This window comes from Alosa pseudoharengus, unplaced genomic scaffold (assembly GCF_046254945.1).
Source record: "Alosa pseudoharengus isolate Yale_2024_CS ecotype anadromous, Long Island Sound unplaced genomic scaffold, YU_APseudo_1.1 YU_APseudo_1.1_scf_22, whole genome shotgun sequence".
NCBI lineage: Eukaryota > Metazoa > Chordata > Actinopteri > Clupeiformes > Clupeidae > Alosa > Alosa pseudoharengus.
The window spans coordinates 17,259,222-17,275,377 of record NW_027468680.1 but is presented as its reverse complement, the minus strand read 5'-3'; the positions used below and the strand labels follow the sequence as shown (position 1 = coordinate 17,275,377).

Sequence of the window (16,156 nt, the reverse complement as noted above, 5' to 3'; positions counted from 1 at the left end):
GTTTAGTTTGCCATTGTGTGTATGTATGTGTGTGAGTGCTCACAGTTTGGTGGTGTTTTGCTCTTAACTTAGCCCCTGATCTGTCATCTCCCTGTCAAAAGCTGACCTGTTGACGGTCTGCGTTTGACCTCCATTTCTGCTCTGATCGGAGGTGGAGCATGCGTATCGTTTGTACACAAACAAACTTGTCTTGTTGTTCTTTCTTTCTCCTGCAAGAGTTTGTAGTGTGTGTGTGTGTGTGTGTGTGTGTGTGTGTGTGTTTGGGTGTTTGGGATGCAGAACTGTGGTACCTCGAGACTTCCCTCTTAGAGGAGGAGGCGGCGGCGTGGCGTTCCTCGTCACCAGCGGCTGGCTGGTTGGGGTTGGCCGAGGGCATGGCCAGGCGGGTGATTTACGGCGGCTGCCAGTGCAATCAGTCATCGGGGCGGTGGAATGGGGGAGGGGGTAGACGCTTCATCACGCCGGCGGCCCATCGGACGGGTTTATCGGGCACATAGATCTTCCATCCACGTCAGCGTCAGCCGCCGACGCCGATGGCGAGTTTGATTTATGCGGGCCCTCGGCATCAGGGACCCACAGGCCCGTGAAACGCCGACACCAGCGCCTTTGATCCGTCCCGGCTGCACCAGAAGCTATGGTGGGAAGCTACCCCCCAACAAACACACACACACACACACACACACACACACACACACACACACACTCCCTGCCTAGCCCCTGCCCCCCATCATCAAAGCACCTCAGTCAGCAGAGACAGCAAGGTTCCTCAAGTTGCAGCTTCTCGGGAGGTCTGCCCCATCAGTAAGCCTGGAGAAGATGTGCCAAGCTAGGCTGAGCTGAACTAAAGCACCTGAGCATCCAGCTCAAAGGAGATGCTCTATAGGAAATCAGTGTTCCCCTTTCTTTCCCCCATCATCCCTTTCTCCCTTTCTTCTTCTTCCCTCATTCTTTTCCCAATTTATTGGTCCCTCTATGTCCATTTTTTTTTGTGCTCCATTAGGCTTGATTTTCTTTTGTGAGGCTCATTGTGTGAGTTTGCTGGGTAGTTTCACCGTTGCCCTTTCAGTCGGCTCCTCCATTCGCCTGTCCTCTCGTCTAACGTCTCAGCCTGTCTGGCAGAGTCGGCTCTCACCGGAGGAGCAGACAGCTGCTGAAAGAACCTGTCCCAGGTTGGCCATCGTTTGCCTTTCTGCAAGCTTCAATAGCTGCTGCTCCTGGCGATCATGACTTTTTCCAAAGGATATATTTTATTAATTCCATTGCTATTTAGGGGCCAAGGAAGCAGAGAGGCGAGTCTTAATGAAAATTAAAATTGAAGGGCAAGGTCCATTAATTTCGATCAAAATCACCCTGAGGGGGGGATTGCTCTCTGGAAAAAAAAATGGAGTGATGCTCACAGTGAAAGTCTGACATCTCTCTGACCAAATATGTCTCTCTGTCTGCCTCTGTCTGTCTGGTTCTGTCTGTATGCCTGCCTGTCTGTGTCTGCCTTTGCCTGTGAGCCTGTCTGTCTGTCTGCCTGGCTCGCTGAATGTAAAACATTCTGTCTGTTTTTTTGGATTCTGTGTCCATCTCTCTGGCTTCCTCTCGGTGTCTTGGTCTGCCTCAGTCTGTCAGGACCAGACCTTCATCGTCTGTATCCCTCTGTAACATGATCCATGTGGTCTACCTCTGTCCCCTACCAGACCCACTCTGTCTGTCCTCTCCATGTGCACGAGCGCTCTTGAGCCAGCTCCGTGCCAGCTCCGTGCCAGTTGTGTCCAGATCCTCAGCTGTGGCTCTGTTCCTCATGCCCTTCTCTGCCCTGCTGCAGCCAAGCCAGTGAGTCAGCCCCACACACACACACACACACACACACACACACACACACACACACACACACACACACACACACACACACACACACACACCCCTGGCCAGCAGGAGGAGAAGTGAGAGACTAATGGGCCTGTGTCGCGCAGCCAGAAGCCAATCTCGACTCGACTGGGCACAGAGCTTCGCGAGTGGGCACAGCAGACTCTGGCACAGTGGCTCGAGTGGCACAGCTGCCATCCAACCACCCCCTAATCCTCAGCACCACCACCACCGTCACCTTTCTCCGACTAATCCCCCCCCCCCGGCGCCTTCGTCCTCATTACGGGGGACCCCAGCGTGAGTCTGCTGCCCCGGCAGGAGCTTGAGAAGAGGCCGAGTACGCAGAGCTACCGTTAAAGAACACTTAATGAGCTTTAGTTACCATTAAACAATATTTTGACAGGCCCCAGCATTGTCGCCCACAACCCTCAGACAGCCAACGGGGCCAAAGCGCTATCACTGAATCATCATTCCCTTTATAACTTTTCATTTATCAAAGAGTGTGTGTGTGTGTATCTCTCTCTCTCTCTCTGTGTGTGTGTGTGTGTGTAAGAGAGAGAGTGGTAAAGAGCAGGATGATAGGAAGAGGGTGAAACTGTAATGAGAGAAGAGTGAGTAAGGATGGTGCAAAGACGAGAATGTGAAGAAGGAGGGGGAGAGGGGTGTAGCGATTGAAAGATGAGGATGGTGGAGCAAAGTTGCGCAATTTGCATACAACTACATCTCCTTAATATCACATAGTGTGCTGTGCCAACAGTCTAACAGAACCTTAGTGCTTTGTTTATGTGCAGACCAATGCTATACAGTTTTCAGTGTATAAAACATCACACTTTTGAGCACTTATTTATTTGTGTGTGTGTGTGTGTACTGGGAGATACTTCTGCTAGGAAATACAGTCCTTGTATACATCTGAATAAGGAGAATTAAAGATAATGATTATAATAATTAACTAAGATCATAAAATAACACGGAAATTCCAAGCTATTGACAGTGCACCCTAAATAATTATTTTATAAAGATGTTTTAATAAGTCTAATGGGAGATAATAGAGACCAATTAGGCCAAATTAAATGATATGCATCAATGATATCTGTTTTTATTTCACAGGGGAATGAGATGTTGCAAATGAGATAATATTACTTGATGAGATAATATTACTTAAATACACACAACATACACACTGCGCCTTAAAAAGTGTAGGTAGAGGAAAGATCCAATATATATGACTGCTACTCGTTATACATGCAGGTATAAATTATTCAATATTCATGTGAATACTTAATGGTACAGTTATTTAAAGAGAGTTTTACAGTCTGGGAGAATGTTTTCAAGGTCGCCCGTGGAGTGGGGAACCTGTCAGATAGCATTTCACTTCCTGCGCGTGCCTCCGTTATGGCCGTAGATTGCAAGCCACTCTCATCCTCCACCCTGATGATCCTTAAGCTGGAGACACATTTGGGCTCAGCTCAGCTTAATGGACACGGAGGAAAGCCTCAAAGCAATGTAAGGGCCACATTTAGCCGAGTCATGATAATTGCATGGATGTACAGTATTTTTGATGTTTACATCAGTCCTAGAGAGCAGAGGGGAACAGTAGTAGCATGGGTCTCTTTCTCAAGGGAGGCAGGGGAACCGCAGTGGAGGTTGCCACTCGATGCAGTGAACTGTTAAACACACAAACCATCAATCAGATGGGCTTGAATTGAAGGCCCAGAGAATCAGACAGACAAACGCCTCCCACACACTGATCCTGCTCTGTTTGGGAATGGGAACGAGAGATGTTGACTTGGTGTCAAGCCAGTTCATTGTTCCACACGCTGTCATGTCACAACTCCTTGGAATGTACTCGCTATCCACACACGCACGCACACACACGCAGTCACTCTCACACACACACACACAAACACGCACACACACACACACACACACACACACACACACACACACACACAGTCACACGCGCACACACACATGCAGTCACTCACACACACGCACACACACACACACACTCACACTCACACACACACACACACACACACACACACACATACACAGACAAACGCACGCACGCACACACACACACATACGCACACAAAGAGGAACACACACACACACACACACACACTCACACACACACACACACACACACACACACATACACAGACAAACGCACGCAGGCACACACACACACATACGCACACAAAGAGGAACACACACACACACACACAACAGAGTTGGCTTTTTCATCAATAGACAAGTGTCAGACACACTTTTTTTCCCCTTCTTTTTCTCAAAGGTCTCTCATAGTCCACCAGGGCTCAGGGGCTGTTTGAGATTCCTCCTGGCTGCCCGCCTGCGCAGCCAATAGAGCTGTCCCGTGTCCTCTCCCCGCCTGCGCAGCCAATAGAGCTGTCCCGTGTCCTCTCCCCGCCTGACAGCCTCAAAGACAAGCTTTGCATTACTCCACTGGATCGATAAATCTTTCACCAGCCTGGCCTCCTCATCCTGACTGAGGGAGAAGCCAAGAGAAAGAAGAAGAGGAGAGGTGGGGAGGGAGGTGTCTGTCTGAGGAGGAGAGAAGAGTGAAGGAGGGAGAGAAGAAGAGAGAGATAGAGAGAGCGAGAGAGAGAGAGAGAGAGAGAGAGACGGAGAATAAAGCAGCAGAATAGAGAGTGAAGGAAGTGAGTGAGTTGGAAGAAAGAATAAGAGCAAGCAGAGTTTCTGTGGGAGAGGGAGAGAGAGAGACTGATGGTAGGAAAAGAATGAAGCGATGGGAGAAATCCCTTTTGTAGGGCTGTCATGGAGAGAGGATGGGAACATGCTTAAATGCATTTGGACTTGTTGTCTGACTGTAGGAAATAATTAAAGAATGAGATTGGTATGAAACCATTAACAGGACTGCCATGCAAGAAGGTTCTTTGTGACAAAGCAGATGAAAGCCTCCTTTTGTGTGTGTGTGTGTGTATGTGTGTGTGTGGTTGAGCGGATGTGCTTGTGTATTCATCTCTCTGTGGACCATTAGGTCTTTAAAATGAGAGGCAGAACCACACTCACACAATCCTCCTTCACCTATGCCTTTCTCTCTGTCTCTCTCTCTCTCTCTCTCTCTCTCTCTCTGTCTTATTCCAGTTCAATTCAAAAGAGCTATATTGGTTTGTGTGTGGGTGTGGGTGTGTTTTTATGAGAGAGAGAGAGAGAGAGAGAGAGAGAGAGAGAGAGAGAGAGAGAGAGAGAGAGAGAGAGAGAGAGAGAGAGAGAGAGAGAGAGAGAGAGAGAGAGAGAGATCTCAGTTGCTGCATATTAAGCACAAAACATTTGCTGGGTAGCCTTACGTTTTTGGGGGCCTCATAATTTCAGTATGCAAGGTTAAAAGATGTGAGCTTTCATGAATTCAGTAATAGTATTTGTAATCACATATACTATGCTTTCAAAGTACAGTTTTTTCCTGCCCAATATTGTTAAAAAGTGGTTATAGAACATACAGATATTAACTTAATAATTGTTTGACAACCTCGTCAACCAAACGGTTAAGCTGACTGTAAAGAGTCACCATGTAAATGATAATGTCAAAAATTGGTGATTAACCCCCATAGTTTAATTTAAGCAACTAGAGATGCAATTCCAAGGAATTACCAGTGCATGCAAACATGTGATGTGATCTAGGAAAACCCACCACACGGTGCACTCAAAAATCCTTGATTTTTGCTCCATTCTAGCAACATTCTGGTCTCCTAGCAAAATCCAGGATACTATCCTCCGAAAATCTTGGATGTTGCTAGGATGGTATCAGAATCATAAGTTGGTAAAATTGCACCATGTCGTGGGTTTTTCTAGATCGCATCATATATAGTAAGCCACTCTTCAACGGCCAGGTTGAAGTTATCAGTTGTAGTAATCTGAACCTGAGGTATGTCATTTTTGCATGCTCAATTTTATTTAAACATCATTTACATGGTGCAATTACATGGTGCAAACATCATTTACATGGTGACCCTTTACAGCCTGCTCAACTGTTTGGTTGACGAGTATAAGTATATGTTGGGGGCAGCCCTGGCCTACTGGTTAGGACCTCGGACTTGTAACCGAAGGGTTGCCGGTTCGATCCCCGACTGCTCTCTAATGCCCACATCCACGGCTGAAGTGCCCATGAGCAAGGCACCTAACCCCTCACTGCTCCGGGGTAGTGTGTGCTTCACCTCACTGTGTGTTCACTGTGTGCTGTGTGCGTTTCACTAATTCACAGATTGGGATAAATGCAGAGACCAAAATTTCCCTCATGGGATCAAAGAGTACTTATACTACTTAAACCAAGGGTGAAATTCTCCCTCTCTCTCTCTCTCTCCTTATCTCTCTCTTTCTTTCTCCTCTCTCTCTCCCTCTCTTTCCCACGCACACTCCCTGTGAGCCTGTCTTCCGTTTCATGTTTATGCTGTATCGGTTTCAAGTCATTTCTCTGACCTCTCGCAGTCACTGCTCTTTTCAGAGCTTAAATTGGGTGAATAGTTCAGCCATGCAGTGCCAGTTGTGCATCTCATGCTCAGCCTTAAGGCATAAACACATCTCACTCACATCCTTCAGTGTCTGACCCGTGTTGTGTATTCAAATGACCTCCGTGGTAATGACTCAGCTAGCACATAGAGTGTATGCGCATACCTTCATTGTTTTGGTACCATATGTCATAGGATTGTAGTCTTCCATTAGTGGTTTTCTCATTCTTCTCTCTTGGCATGGCACTGTTATTTGCTTGACAATTGGCCAGACACATCTTTGATGGCTCCTAGTATGTGGGTGTACAGTAGACTTCAGGCCTCGTGGTCAGTATTCACTGAGTTCCTTTAAACAACAGCTGAAAGTAAAAGTGTCTTAAAAAAATGCAATCAGGGCCAATTACGGGATTATGACAGTGTTGTAGATAGTAAAAATAAAAATACTTTCTTCATTCTGTATTATTGTTCACTGATATTTTCCCTAAGAGGCTTCCTTTTTAGATGTTTTATTTTAGATGTTTTTTGGTTGGTTTGTTTGATATCTACTAGTCATACAGTTGTTTGCTCGAGTCGCTGTACATCATTGATAATTAGCTGAGTTAAAACAGCATTTGCCAGTAGAATGTGCCTGTAATTTTGTTACCTTTCACACCATCAAATGCACCAGATCTTTTTTCATTCCTTGAAAAGACAAACGAGCATCACTGCTACAGCATCTCATCTGCAACCTCATTTTCGCCCAACTTCACTTTTTCGATAGGAATCTTTTAGATTCATGACAGACACCTCTGTGAGGCCAGCACATCTTATTGCCTCAGCGACTCCGAGACTAGCTATCTAAATGTCTTCAATAACCGCACAAGACTAATTTCCGCGTGAAAGATCATTTTTTTCCCTTTTTTTAAAAAATATCCCTTTAAAAACACGACACAGCACACAACAGAGGTGAGCCGTTACTGTAACTTATCTGAAGTGCAACACGAGAGGAGAGCAGGGGTTCACCCCTCGCCCTGTCTCTCTGTATAGCGGTAGCAGTGTAGTAGGAGGCAGCAGCACATGCAGGCCAATTTACTTTCATTATACTGATGGGGGCCGAAGCACAAGCACAAAGGCGCCCTTGGAAGCACCAGTCCTCGCTTCCCCCCATCACACAAATGGGCCGATAACTTGACCTGCCTTGATCTGAATGTGGGATAAGAGAGGCTTTTTTTCATCTGTTCCCCGCACATGTTCTAATCCATGCTTTGTCCTTGAGGGTCATGCTTTGTCCTTGAGGGGCTCTCTTTGAGTGGCTTAGAATAGGAACCACGGATCTCAGTTTTAAAAGCTTGTTTTTTTCACGGTCTAATGTGAGTCACCAAGGCTAGCCTGCTTCCAGTACACCTGCTCTCAGGTAGTGGGTGAACATGTGTCCATGAAACGAAAAGAGACCTTGGACAACCTTTTCCTCCCCCAGATACTCTAGTAGCCCTTCTGTCAGTACTTTCGGCTTCGAGTTACAAGGTGATTATGTTTTACTGTGCAATCAGAGGTGGCAGTCTGTTTGTACGCGCTCGCTGGAAATGTGATGCTTCATCAGGATTCTGCTAATCCCTGAAGTGTGTGTGTGTGTGTGTGTGTGTGTGTGTGTGTGTGAGTGAGTGTGTCTCTGTCTGTGTTTGTGGCTGTTTTGTCAGACTGTAATCACCTTTTGTGTCTCACTTGGTCTTTCACTTTTTGTCTCTTTCACTCTTTTTCACCTTTGTTGCTGTTTGTCATCCTTTGATTGATAATGGCTATACAGTATAATCTAACATGTAATCAGTGTGTATGAGTGAGCATGTGCATTAGCCATTGCCCATTAAAGGTGCTCTAAGCCAGTGTTTCTCAAACTTTTTCAGATGAAGGACCACTTAACCAATAAAAAACGCACGGACCACCTAGCTAAAAAAAATAGATTAGACCTACTTCAACAGTATATCAGCCTACACAATAGGCCTACTCACTGAACCACCTTGCTTATTGTCTTTGCATTTTGCTTATTGTTTCAGAGGATTTATATGATTTAAACTGGCATGTCTTATATAGACAGTGTTGCAGAACTGTTTGGATTTACATACAAGTTGGTTCAATATTGCAATATAAAAACAGCCTGGGCCAGCCTGGACCGTGAAACATAACTGTTGCAGCCAATCACTGACTAGATAAATGTTCAGGAGAGTTTCAGTTGCACGAGAAGGAGGGGGAAAGAGGGGCGAGCTAGCTCTCTTTTTTGTTTGAACGTCAACAGAAGTGATGTTACCCAACATCGCTTAGAGCAGTGTTTCTCAAAGTGTGGTCCGGGGACCACTGGTGGTCCGCAAGCTATCCCAAGTGGTCCCCGAGCAGACGTGGTACAATATAATAAAGATGAGTTGTTTGCAATATTGAACCAACTTTGTATGTAAATCCAAACAGTTCTACAACACTGTCTATAAGGTATGCCTGTTTAAATCATACTGTATGAATCCTCCGACACAATAAGCAAAGTGCAAAGACAATAAGCAAGGTGGTTCAGTGAGTAGGCCTATTGTTTAGGCTAATATACTTTTGAAGTAGGTCTAATCTTTTTCTTTTAGCTAGGTGGTCCGTGCATTTATTTTTTATTGGTTAAGTGGTCCTTTGTCTGAAAAAGTTTGAGAAACACTGCTTTAGAGGGACGTGAACCCTGTGAAGTAGACCAGCACTGTTAGTCTCTCTTGGCTGGAGTCTCCGTTAATTATATTCTGTTTATACTATACTACATATAATGTGGTGAAAAGGGTGCAAGATTTAAAACAAAGCTGACCAGTCTTTACTTCTGTGCTGTGAACAGAGTGTGTGTGTCTGTGTGTGTGTTTATGTGTCTCTCTGTGTCTGTGTGTGTGTGTGTGTGTGTGTGTGTGTGTGTGTGCTAGAGAGACAGAGAGAGAGAGAGTGCCTGTCTGTGTGCGCTACTGAGTAGTTATGTATGTAACTAGTGGTGCAAAGAAGAACAGCGAGATGGAGTCTGAATGCGAGAAAGCGAAAAAACAAAGATAGTGAGAGGAAGAGGGAGAGAGAGATAGAGAGAGAGGGAGAGGTAGAGAGAGAGAGAGAGAGGGAGGAAGGGAAGTGAGGGCCTTTTGATTTCCCGCACTGGTGTCAGTACACAATCTCAAGCGGGTAATATAAAAGTTTCTCTCTCCTTTGAGCGCTAGGCTCTTTTGCTTTGTTTCTCCGCCGTGCCCAGATCCCTGCCTGAATAATAGATCAGCTTCTCCCCAGCACAGAGTAAGAGCAATAAATTAATATAGGTTTAGAGGCAGGTGGCTGTCACCTGCATTCTCTCCAAACCAAATAGATTTTTCTTATCTTAGTGGCTCTGTGTGTGTGTGTGTTTGTTTGTGTTTTATTATTTGTTTGTATTTGTGGAAATGAAGTACACCCAGTCCACATCTTTCACCTTGCCTGCACATAGCGAAAACAAGCTTGCCTGCCACCCCACTCGCACCCCTACAAACTGAAGTAAATCAACGGATTTGAATGCAGAGACACACAATGCAAAACTGTATTGAAGTGCCTTCCTACTGGTGCAGGGCTGTGCATTTCAGGTCTACACCTTCAATGTGACCTGTATATTTAGACAAAAAAAGGTTACAATTTCACCATCAGTATCATATTCAGGGGCAGATATACGAAATCATTACCACCCATTTGTGACGTTAATTTATTCGCTATTTACAGATTGCAAACATGATATGTACTAACAGACCTCATATGAAAGTGCATTCTGCCTCCCACTGAAGAGCTGCTTGGCAAGTTGTGCTCTTACTCTTGTTTGTATTTCTGGGAAGCTCGGAGACATTGGAGGAGAGGCGTTATAGTGATAGATGAGGTATTCCGGAGTATGTATCAAAACAATCAGTGACAGCACATGTATTTGAAAAGCAGGTGTAATTCAGACACTGCGGTCAAATGCATGAATACCCTTACAGAAATGTCAGATTTCTGGCAAACAGTTGCGGTTAACTTTTGGCAATGTTGCAGCAAATTTGCAGTATGTCATATTATGCAAAATAGGTTTGTCACCAGCAGTTCACTGTAAGTTTGCCATTATTGGCTGAATGTGGTGGCAAATCACTGGCGAACACATGCCACTAGTGGCAAAATTCTCATTGTTGCCAGAACTTTGCTGGAAGTACCTCTAGCGGCCAACGTTGGCAAACTTCTGGCAATATTTTCTAGGGAACTCATTTGTTTCCCATAAATCACCCACAAGTTTGCTGCAAATCTGTCACAAACATTTAATTTTTGTAAGGGTAGGATAAACTTCCAGAAACAATTAACTCACTGGACTTACTCAAAACACTTACTCGCTGGACTTACTCCAGTTGGGCCCAGTTTTGCTTCTTTGTAACATGTCAAAAGCAAGAATCCCTTTTGCTAACCTTTCGATGTCTTACTTTCACTTTTACCATGTCACCCAGTTCCCTATGTAGCCTAGATGCTTGCTAGACTATTGGATGTGTTTGTCAAAGCTGCAAAAATGGCCGTTGGATTTCTGTCCTGCATTATCTCTCTGTCTGATGACATCTTATCAGCATATACTGTATTATTTCCTCATCGCTAAAATGATGTCTCATTTCAATTGTGCGTGCGATGGAATGATAGCATTCAGTCGTGGGCCCTGCAAATTAGGTTAAAGGGGCTAAAAAGCGCTGACTACACCATAAGCCTCACGTTAGGAAGAGAAGGCACAGCGTCCAGTTTTTGTGGACTGGCAATGGAGCTGTTTCCATTTGTAAATCTTACGAGTACGAATCTTAAAAGTTCTTCTGCCTGCCAGTGTTGCAGGATATAGCCTAACCTAAATCAGTGTCCTGAATATAAGATTATATCTGTTCCTCTCTATCAACAGGTTGGTGGCAAACAGTGTGTGGGTTATCACATTTTCTGTTAATCTGTTTGTTTTCAGGAACGCTAAACGTCCTACAGAGAGTGAAGAGCATCGCCACTGTAGACACACTGGTCTGGACCCTCTCCGGCAACCAGGGGTCCAACTGGACCAAGGCCAACTTTGTGGTCACCCCCAGCGGTCCCTTTCAGGTGTGTGTGTGTGTGTGTGCGCACGCGTGTGTGTGTGTGTGTGTGTGTGTGTGTGTGTGTGCGCGTGTATGTGTGTGTGTGTATACTGATGCTTCTTTGCCACAACAGGTGAAAAGAAGTCCAGACACTAAACATGTTTTGACTGCATGAATGCAGTAGGTGTTGTAGAAGAGTTCTTGTTAATGGGAGTGTTTGTGTATAATTATCCAGTTAAGCATAGATAAGAGTGTACAAGTGTACACAGAGTGTTTTGGTCTCACGTCTGGGCTTGTGAGCATGTAAGTAGCTTGTTTCCAGCTGTGAGCAGCTGTTTTGGCTCTCCCTCTTGTCGACCTCATGTGTGGGGTGAAGGGGGGGATGGGAGGAGGGGCTGGAGGCAGTGTATGTGGTCATTTCTCTATGGAGAAGATGTGCAGGTCTCCTCCACCCTCATCTGCTGACTAAGAGCAGTGTCAGTGGGATGTGTGTGTGTGTGTATGTGTGTGTGTGCGGTGTGCGTGTGCGTGTGTGCCGGTGTGCGCGTGTGTTTGCTTGTGTGTGTGTGTGTGTGCGCGCGTCCAGCGTGTGTGTGTGGTTGGTTGCGTGTTTTTGAGGTTATGTGGCATTAGGGAATGGAGAGGTTACGTGTGCAGTTGCAGTTTTCCTTGGTGCTGTGTGAGTGTGTGTTTGTGTGTTTATGTGTATGTGTATGTGTGTATGTGTGTATACTATGTGCATGTGAAACTCTCATAGTCATGTTTGTATTTCACTGTGCTGTGCTGTGTTCAAGGCTATGCTGATACTAGCTGCATTCATCATGTTTACCTCAGCATATCACCTCCTCACTCCAAAGCCACATGGTGATGCTCGGCACATTGGCTTGGTTAACATCTTGCATGGTTTCATCAGATGAGCTCCTTCATACAATAGCTAATAAAATGTGAAAATGTAACCAAAGTGTAGCTGTACTCTTGGGTAAGACTATCTTGTACCTTTAACATGTTCCTCTTAACTCTTGGCCTGTGTCCAGACCTTGGCGGGCCTCGAGCTACTTATGCAGTTTGGGATTGACACCAAACTTTATGCCCCAGGCTGTTTGTCTGCTTTTCATTTTTTTGTGTATGGTGTGTGTGTGTGTGTGTGTGTGTGTGTGTGTGTGTGTGTGTGTGTGTGTGTGTGTGTGTGTGTGTGTGTGTGTGTGTGTGTGTGTGTCTGTCTGTCTGCCTGTGTGTGTGTCTGTGAGGGTATGTGTGTGTCTTGTCTGTCTGTGTGTGTGTCTGTGAGTGTATGTGTCCCCCCCCCTCTGTACGCAGCCAGGAACGGTCATGCGAAAGCTTTCCATGAACCCAGAGCCTAATGAAGTGCCGTGGGGATAGATGGAGGAGATGGCCAGAGAGCATCCTCCTGCTCTGCCTTCCCCACTGCATGGCTCATTAATAAAAGGAAGCCAATTCTTCCCCCCTGCTTGTTAAACATTCTTCCCTCCTCCACCTCTTGTAGAGAGAGAGAGAGAGAGAGAGAGAGAGAGAGAGAGAGAGAGAGAGAGAGAGAGAGAGAGAGAGAGAGATGGGCTGACTGTTGACGACCACTCGGAGCCACAGATGTCAGAGTGGACAGGCTGGCTTGGTCAGTGGGAGAGAAAGCTGTCATCAGTGTGTCTCCTGTCTACTTGTTAGACTCAGCCCAAGCTGTCCTCTCAAAGACTGTAACAGCAGCTGGATCCCTTATTGGTGGAGACATACAGTACAGTACAGTGTGCTCATAGGGTCACTGATACGTTTTGTTTTTTTTTTTCACCTCAAGCATGGAACAATGTGACTGACTCTTATATGAGTAAAATCGCATTTTGTTTTTCAACAGTGGGTCATTACTTAGTTGCCTGTCTTAACAGAGTCAGGGAGCTAGCTATTTAGCTAAATATAACATATAGCAACAACATGTACACAATATATTTCCACCTCGCACACTTTTAACACTATTGTGGAATACTCACATTTTTGGGGTGAAAAAAGCCTCTCTTCCGGAGATAGAAAGCAGTATGGGTCTCCATGTGGCACTTAACAATAAAATAACCAGCACAGGTAGGCGAGTACATATTTCCACAGTTCGTCATTAATGCCTTTCATTTACTGTTGGGTAGGCTGCTTCTCAGCCATTGCTGTTTCGAGAAAGTCATTAAGTAGGTAACTGGCTAGGCTTTTAGTGCATTAGTGACAAGTGTGCGGAATACATCTGTATTAGAGAGAGACCCGGAGTGTTGTACAGACTTGTTCCACTATGCACGTAATTTGTGAACTGCTGCATCAAATTGCTAGAAGGGAGGTGGGTCATGCAAGAGTTGTTATGTCATTCAGGCATTGTTGTCACAACCCCCTAAATTCATTTTACAGAAGAGGAAAACTCATTAGGATAGATTACACCATCCATATTACCTAGCACTCCATCTTTCCTAGTCTCTTTTCTCTCTCCATCTCTCTTTCTCCCTCCCTTTCATTCTCTCTCTATCCCTCTCTCTTTCGCTTATCGCCGCTTTACCCTTCTTCTCTTCATTTCTGTTATCTCCATTTCTGTGCTTTTCAACAAAATTATTTGCAGCCAGATGAGAAAAAGCTATTTATCTCCTCTCATTTCTGCCTCTGTAATCTCGGCGTGTTTTCAATAAGTGCACTGAATAGTAAAAGATTTAAGAAGTGGTGGAGTGGTTAAGGCCCAGGGAGTTGAGATAGTGCTCCTCGTTCCCAGTCTGGGTTTCTTTTCTTCCCTTTTTTGATTCTCTACTCACATCAATCAATGCTAACGACTGAAGCAGCTTCTCCAAATGCAAAGCATTACCTGAACAGAAGGCCACTGCTCTCTCTCTCTCTCTCCACTCTTCTTCCAATTCAGCTGGCTTGCTTTTTTCAACCTTTCCCATTCTTTTTTTTCTCCTTCCTCCTCTTGCTCCTCCTCATCCTCCTCTTCTTCGTCCCTGCTTTCTCATCCTCATTGGTCCATCGATCGGCTCGGTGGGCTTACGATTTAGTGAAAATGAGAGGTAATGTTTCTTTCCCACACAAGCACAAACAGTCCGTGTGCGAAGAGAGAATTCAGTCATATCCTCTCCCTGGGTAGCTCCAGGCTGGGGTAGAAGGCTCCCGCAAGTAGATCCAAGGCTGGGCCTGGGAGTTTCATCTAATCACCGCACAGTTCATTTAAAGTTGGCTCAGCAGTCAGTTAACTGTCCACAAAATCTTTCTTTACGCCTGTACGGTTGCGTATACATTCATAATTTCCATAGAATCATGATGTCCGAATATCTGTTCCATATATGAACAGATTCGGAATTCAGAATCAGTGTTGAAGCAGTAGCTTCACTGTTTTGTGTCACTGTTTGAAATGTGAAGGGATTGTTTGCAGTGCTCAAAGCCGTCCCTGTCTGTTTGTGTGAAGCTTCTAGGGTGAAATGTGCATCATCTATTTTTAAAAGCGGCTTTCCCTTGTCCAAAACTCAGATGGCCTGGCGGCTTTGCCAAGCATCTCACTCTGTGCCATGCTTTTTGAGCACTACCTCCCTGTCCCTCACATACATTAGCATGTGTGCCCAACGTCGGGCGCCAGTTGGCATTGCACGTGGCGCTCGTTTAACGGTTGTTCGCTTTTTTACGGAGCTTCTAAATTGCCACCTGCTTGGCACTGAGGATCTCAAATTTACTTTAATTGCTTTCTTTAGTTAGATGCGTGGCTCAGAAGTTGTCTAGCAGACAGATAAAAGAAAGGTGATGTCAAAAGAGGTATTCCCATGGGGGACTGTTGTTTTTTGCATTCAGCTGTAAACTTTTGAATTGCACAAGAGTAGGTTGTTGTTGTTTTTTTTTGTTAATGCTGTGCAAATGTCTCCAGCATGTGAGTTCAGTTAGTGGGCCTTGGTGCAAAACATAGATATTTACGACGTGCCAGGTGGTAGCAGTAATTTCTTCCTACGAGTATGTGTGCTACTTTTACTGACGATGGGAAAAACATAACTGCAACAGCAGTGGGGAGTTAGTATGCAGATCAGGTACCATCTCCACCGTAAGGGGGGAAACAGAGAAGCTTATACCAGCAAATCAGTGTTCTTGCTCTTGACTTTTGAATTCTTATAATAGTATATGGTAGCCAACAGCAGCTGCTGCTGCAGTTATTCCAGTCTTGAAACGTGTAGTGCAGTAGTGTGGTCTTCATCAAAGTCAATGTTAATGTATAACTAGAATGATGGTCTCCAGTTTGTGACCTTAAGGTCCCCAAGCCTTGTAGACGAACAAAGTAGAAAGGCTTTTTTGTTTGTGTAGAACATGGTTTCCAGAGGTTGCCTTGTGTGCCTTAGAAACGGGGCCAGCCAATGTTTAAATCATAAACAGCTTGCGGGGAGCCTTGCCCCTGGGCGGTTACCCGCCGGCTGTCTGTGTGGTGCTGTCTTGGTTTGCCGTGTTGTCAGTCAGGCACGCCGCGAGCCACTTCGAGCACCGCGTCTCCGCCTGCCTTCCACCGGCACTGGCACACGCACCGCCACGCGCCCGGCACGGTACCACACACTGAACACAGGGGTAGGGTTGAGCCGAGTCGAGTCAGTGCGTTGCGGAGCGTTGCGATGCGGAGCAGTGTGGTGCCGTGCGGAGGAGGCTGGTGAGGCGTACCAATGCCGTTTTTCAGGGACATCAAAGGCGCATCCTCCGGGCGATTATGCCCGGGGTATGGCGCGAGATCAGCGGCAGCCCCGAGAGGGTACAAGCCCC

At 45.6% G+C, this 16,156-nt stretch overlaps 1 protein-coding gene across 1 annotated transcript in view; it reads left to right on the top strand.

The window, feature by feature from the left end:
• The window catches only part of mdga1 (MAM domain containing glycosylphosphatidylinositol anchor 1), a 183,116-nt gene that overhangs the window by 154,129 nt on the left and 12,831 nt on the right, over window positions 1-16,156 (top strand). The window contains exon 15 of the mRNA XM_076300802.1: window positions 11,296-11,426. Coding sequence (XP_076156917.1) covers window positions 11,296-11,426 — 131 coding nt within the window. The remainder of the gene's footprint in view (window positions 1-11,295; window positions 11,427-16,156) is intronic.